General features: G+C 35.5%; 1 protein-coding gene across 1 annotated transcript in view; it reads left to right on the forward strand.

Moving 5' to 3' along the window:
- The window catches only part of LOC132543213 (probable methyltransferase TARBP1), a 22,016-nt gene extending 15,410 nt beyond the window's left edge, over window positions 1-6,606 (forward strand). The window contains exons 21-27 of the mRNA XM_060206692.1: window positions 361-548; window positions 1,511-1,598; window positions 2,337-2,511; window positions 3,129-3,314; window positions 4,000-4,124; window positions 4,477-4,613; window positions 5,091-6,606. Coding sequence (XP_060062675.1) covers window positions 361-548; window positions 1,511-1,598; window positions 2,337-2,511; window positions 3,129-3,314; window positions 4,000-4,124; window positions 4,477-4,613; window positions 5,091-5,271 — 1,080 coding nt within the window. The 3' untranslated portion in view covers window positions 5,272-6,606. The remainder of the gene's footprint in view (window positions 1-360; window positions 549-1,510; window positions 1,599-2,336; window positions 2,512-3,128; window positions 3,315-3,999; window positions 4,125-4,476; window positions 4,614-5,090) is intronic.

The raw sequence follows: 6,606 nt of genomic DNA on the forward strand, positions 1-6,606 counted from the left end.
GGTGAAGGTCATAAATCAAATATCGCTTTTATTAAACTATCGCTAAAATGTACGCTACAATGTGGTCCTTTGTATTATTCTTTCCTGCTGCTTTATAGAAGTAGTTCTCTACAACAGCTACAATATAAATACTGTGAAGTGTATGTGACATTTTTGTCATTCTCTACATCTGTAGACACAATACTACATGTTGAACTCTCGAATGTTTGTAGACACAATACTACATGTTGAACTCTCGAATGTTTGTAGACACAATACTACATGTTGAACTCTCGAATGTTTGTAGACACAATACTACATGTTGAACTCTTGAATGTTTGTAGACACAATACTACATGTTGAACTCTCGAATGTTTGTAGACACAATACTACACCTCAGCAGTGTCAGCAGTACTACCCTGGTGTATGGCACACCACTTCAATACAAGGATTCATGCCCAAGTTGCCATGATGAAAATGTGGTCCCAATGTCACACATTAGGTATTAGCCAGGTCCTCACCTCCTTTCCATTCCTTGACTCAGTTTCACGTTTCATTGAGGAGAGCAAGTAAGGCTTTGTTTATCATGTAATGCACCTATTTAGGTAAAATACTTTTTAAAATACCAGTTTTCATGGTTGGGACTAATTTATAGGATTGCAACATTGTACAATGCTGCCTTGTTAAAATTTTGAGACTAAGTAAGAAAACATGTTTATCCAATTTTGTTTATACACAATGTATATATTTACAGGCACTTGTGAATTAAAGAAGATTATAGCTTTAATATTTGCTTGGTATTTTATTGAAAGTTTGGTGTAATTTTAATAAACTAGAATGAAGTGGAATCATTAAAAAACTATGCTGTGTATTCAAAATAAGGGTCCAGTGATGATGGAAATGGGGCACAAAACCCTTGTGCTGTTCTGCTTCAAGTTACATATATAAAGGACACAAAAATTAAGCATCATAAATATAGGTGATTTTTTCTGACATTAAAATAAATGAAGCTTGACACTCCTTGATCACTGTTTTATCACCAATGTATGCACAATTACTTTTCCATAACAATTAGTGTGGCAAGATATCATGTAACACAGGCTTACAATCAAAGAGTATTTTCATTGAAAGTCTGTGTAGACTTAACACCATATCAGTCAACAAATTTTGTGGTTATTCTAAATGTCCTGTCATTTTGTTTCCTGTTTTAAAAATTGGTTAACATGAGAAGTCACATGACAGCTGCAGATGCTGTCGGAGCAAGCAGGACATTTACAACAAACTGGCTGCACACTTCAATGTGTCACATAGTGTCTTTTCTTGATTATAGAATCGGTTCTAGATGAAAAAAGGTGATTCCCAATTTTTGTGCACAGTATAGTTTAATTGACGATATTAAGAATTATAATATAGAATGTTAGATATTTCATTACATCATTTAGAATATAGTTAATACAAAGTACTAAATATTCTATTGTGAAGTTTACATACTTGATATTAGATGTTTATTTATAACTTGTTCTGTTTACAGAAACTACAATTCTACAAAAAATCTCACCAAACTGACAGAAAACTTTTTCATGAAGGATTTTGACTTTGAACGGGACTTCAGTATCGAGGTAAAAACTCTTTTATATAGCTGAAGATGAACTCCTAGCCATTAAACTTTTTCATTTATGTATTTTAAATCTGTAAATAAATAAATCTGCCCATATTTTGAATTCTTTTGGAAATGATGAATATCCTATAAAGTTTGCCCTTAATTAGAATAGTGTTTTGTAAGTTTCTTGTTTCTACTTTCTTTTTTACTTAATGACATCACATCATCTTGGTAAATGACAAGATAATCTTCAAATACACTCTGTTTGATGTTCATATTTGTTTTTAATCTATCAACAGTGTTATTTGATGACACACTATATAACATGTGTAACTTCTCTATGGAAATTGTAGGAAAGTTATAAGGACAATGTCCTTTTAAAAAAAACCTAGATATATGATTTTGATTGTATAAATTGCTGTCTTGTTATGGATTTGAGGTACCAAGTTAGTAAATGAACACATTTCGTAATGTATACCAGGAAATTTTCACCCTCAAATGTTTGCTGTTTTTTGTCCATGACAGGAAGTGAATTTAAGATGGAGGCAAGAATTTGTTGCAATTTATAAAACCTTTTGATGTCTTGAATATCCTAAGGTGAAATCAACATGAGGCAAATTCATGCATAATGGTACAGGGACAAAAATATCCCCAAACATTTCTCAAAACACACCTGTATACCTGTATTTTGGAACAGATAGTTTCCTTCCTATAAGCCCAGAGTGTGACATACATCTTGTTATATATGTTGTTGTAGACTATTTTCCACACTCTACCTCGTCTAGCCTGTCTCATGGATGACGAGTGGATACAACCCCAGACATTCCTGGAGGACGGAGCTACAAAGGAAACTAAACCCTGGATACCTGTCCTTAACCCGGCGAACTTGCTGGCAAGCTCTGAGGCTGGCACTTGGAAAATAGCACAAAATAGTAAGAACTGTGGAAATGTTGTCTAAAAATTGAAATTTGATGGGTAGCTTAAGGTAGGCTTAACAACATGTGTTTACTCAGGAGATATCATGTCATTTATCAAAATTTGATATAGTGCCTATTGTTTACACTAAAACCTAGATGTATTGTCTATATATTATATCTATAATATGGGACGAACATTCCATGTAATAAATGGAAAATGATAGTAAGGGGGCTGTGGTGGCTAAGTGGTTAAGGCATATCACCATCTTTATCACTAGCCCTCCACCTCTGGGTCACAGGTTCAAGGCCTAAGAGGGACAGTTGCAAGGTCAGTGGTTTTTTCGAGGAACTCGGGCTTTCCTCCAACACCAGAACTTGGCAAGTCTTTAAATGACCGTAGCTGTTAATAGGACTTAAAGCAACAATGAACTGTTATATATAATTATAGTTATGTCTAAATGTATTCTTACTATATAGCCATTGAAATCTGCTCCAAATAGTGGCAGACACTAACAAAGTTTGACTGTACTAAATGTTGTATCACAGCCAGAGCTCCTGTTTAGCTTGCACTCATTGTTTGATGTATGAATGTTTTGTTACCCTTTTGACATCATCCTTTTCCACTGTGACAGATACAGCTGCTGGAGAAGAAGAGGATGAGGAAGAGGGCGGAGACTTTCAGAAGAAGATCATGCCATGGCGAATGATGACACCTGATGAAGAAGCACAAGAAGAACTTGACTTCTGTAAGAAGCGCCATCAGGCAGGAGGATTAGTCTTGGTTACCTCCCTTATAGAGAAGCTCCCCAACCTTGGAGGTATGTCAGAGGTCATTAGTGGTGGTTATCACCAATTAAGGTCCTTCCATCTTTACCAGAATGCATTCATTCCTTCAATTATCTTAATGTCATATGCTGTTGCAGTAGTCATTAAAATCTCATTTTTGCATAATTTGATGTACAGTGGAACTCCAACTCGGATAATGCCATTTAATATACTGTTGAGTATTTCTATGGTCCAAGCTCAAAATCCTTTTTTATCTTATCAACAAAAGTTTAGAAAATCCAACTCAAAAAACTTGGTTATCCTGAAGTTAAATGTATATATCAGCAGTGCTTATCCCACTATATAAAAGTACCTGTTATCCTGCTTATATCACAATGCACAGTCAAGCATAACTTACCTCCACATTTGATACGACAACCTCACTCTGATACTCTGGCTAATGTTTTCACAGGATCATATATGGCTTTGATATCAATAGAGAAATTAAGAGATTAAATATTGCGGAGTTGTCAAGTGTCACACTTACAGATATCTGGCTTTAGGAGTGATGTTTCTTTCTTTTGTGTGAACTGAACTGAAATATCTTCAGCTACATGTCTGGTCTGAAACTGTTTACCACAAGGTCTGTGTTGATACACATATTTGATGTAATATGATGGACAAATAAAGAGTTAACTGTTACTATACAATCCTTATGTAATCTTGTTCTGTTTACAGGTCTGTGTCGTACAAGCGAAATCTTTGGCGTGTCAGAATTTGTTATAGGCAAGATGAAATACCTGGAAGACAAAATGTTTCAGACCCTCAGTGTGACTGCAGAGAAATGGCTGCCAATCTCTGAGGTAGGAAACTAATAGATAGTCTTTATATTATGTCTCCTGAGAAGATTCTATTGTTTTGTATCAGTCCATTCCATCACGTCGTGTCCCATTCCGTAGTTGGGAAGGAGGAACATTATTATATGCTTACATGACCATAAAACATCTGAGTGGTATCAATTAAAATACACATTGGTGAGATATCAGAGAAATGAATAAAAGTGGGTCCGACTGATGATAGAAACCTGGGTGGTCGATGGCACAAATTTCACATTTCTCCAGCAGAAACTGTATAAAGAAATATTAATAACATATTGTACAGAATTAAGACATTATATTTACACATTTTATTAGTTTTTATTACATTTGATTGTAGGTTTATAAGACAAAGCTGACAACTTTCCTAGCAGAGAAGAAGCAGGCAGGTTACACATTAGTAGGAGTGGAACAGACAGCCAATTCAGTCTCCCTAACAGATTTCCAGTTCCCCTTCAAGTCTCTTCTCCTTCTTGGGTAAGACTGCTTTTTAAAGATGTTTTTAGGGATATTTTCAAATCAGTTAAGATATAGAATTTATAACCTGGCAGGACATACTGTAAACATACTTATTTTGATACCATAAAATTATGCAATTTATCACATACTTTTTAGAAAATAAAAACTAGGATGAATTCAAACATCAACAATAATGTTAAATTGCTTTATAAACACATACAGAAATAGAGTTAGCGGAGTCATATTTGAAAATTTCATTATGAATAGAGCTGGAAATGATGGGGACAAAATTTATACGTTAACAGTTAGTTAATTGTGTTGTTCCATCAAAGTCCCTAAAGACACCATGATTTGACCAGTTATTTTAAGACATCCTGAGTATTTTTCAGGTCTCATTCATATGCGAATGTTTTCCCTTGGTTCACAAACAGGAAATTTGTCGAGCTATTTTTGTATAAATTTCTGTGTAAAGTGACTCTGTAACTGTGTTTTCAGGAATGAGCGTGAAGGTATACCTGTGGAGCTGATCAATATGTTGGATGTATGTGTGGAGATTCCGCAGCAGGGAATCATCCGCTCACTCAATGTTCATGTCAGTGGAGCGTTACTTGTGTGGGAGTACCGACGTCAACAATTGGTCAGAGAACAAATTGATTCTCCCGGAGAAGGTCATTGATGGCAGGAGTACTGATAACTCTCTCTCTTTGAATTTGTCTGTTAAGGCAGGAGTATTGATAACTCTCTCTTTAAATTTGTCTGTTAAGGCAGGAGTACTGATAACTCTCTCTTTGAATTTGTCAGTTAAGGCAGGAGTACTGATAACTCTCTCTTTGAATTTGTCAGTTAAGGCAGGAGTACTGATAACTCTCTCTTTGAATTTGTCAGTTAAGGCAGGAGTACTGATAACTCTCTCTTTGAATTTGTCAGTTAAGGCAGGAGTACTGATAACTCTCTCTTTGAATTTGTCAGTTAAGGCAGGAGTACTGATAACTCTCTCTTTGAATTTGTCAGTTAAGGCAGGATAACTGATAACTCTCTCTTTAAATTTGTCAGTTAAGGCAAGAGTATTGATAACTCTCTCTTTGAATTTGTCAGTAAAGGCTGGAGTACTGATTACTCTCTCTTTGAATTTGTCAGTAAAAGCAGGAGTACTGATAACTCTCTCTTTAAATTCGTCTGTTAAGGCAGGAGTATTGATAACTCTCTCTTTGAATTTGTCTGTTAAGGCAGGTGTACAGATAACTCTCTTTGAATTTGTCTGTTAAGGCAGGAGTACTGATAACTCTCTCTTTGAATTTGTCAGTTAAGGCAGGAGTACTGATAACTCTCTCTTTGAATTTGTCTGTTAAGGCAGGAGTATTGATAACTCTCTCTTTGAATTTGTCTGTTAAGGCAAGAGTATTGATAACTCTCTCTTTGAATTTGTCTGTTAAGGCAGGAGCACTGATAACTCTCTCTTTGAATTTGTCTGTTAAGGCAGGAGTATTGATAACTCTCTCTTTGAATTTGTCTGTTAAGGCAGGTGTACAGATAACTCTCTTTGAATTTGTCTGTTAAGGCAGGAGTACTGATAACTCTCTCTTTGAATTTGTCAGTTAAGGCAGGAGTACTGATAACTCTCTCTTTGAATTTGTCAGTTAAGACAGGAGTACTGATAACACTCTCTTTGAATTTGTCAGTTAAGGCAGGAGTACTGATAACTCTCTCTTTGAATTTGTCTGTTAAGGCAGGTGTACAGATAACTCTCTCTTTGAATTTGTCAGTTAAGGCAGGAGTACTGATAACTCTCTCTTTGAATTTGTCAGTTAAGGCAGGAGTACTGATAACTCTCTCTTTGAATTTGTCTGTTAAGGCAGGAGTACCGATAACTCTCTTTGAATTTGTCTGTTAAGGCAGGAGTATTGATAACTCTCTCTTTGAATTTGTCTGTTAAGGCAAGAGTATTGATAACTCTCTCTTTGAATTGGTCTGTTAAGGCAGGAGTACTGATAACTCTCTCTTTGAATTTGTC

Source organism: Ylistrum balloti, unplaced genomic scaffold (genome assembly GCF_031769215.1).
Source record: "Ylistrum balloti isolate Yb309-2 unplaced genomic scaffold, AGI_CSIRO_Ybal_v1 Utg369744, whole genome shotgun sequence".
Lineage (NCBI taxonomy): Eukaryota > Metazoa > Mollusca > Bivalvia > Pectinida > Pectinidae > Ylistrum > Ylistrum balloti.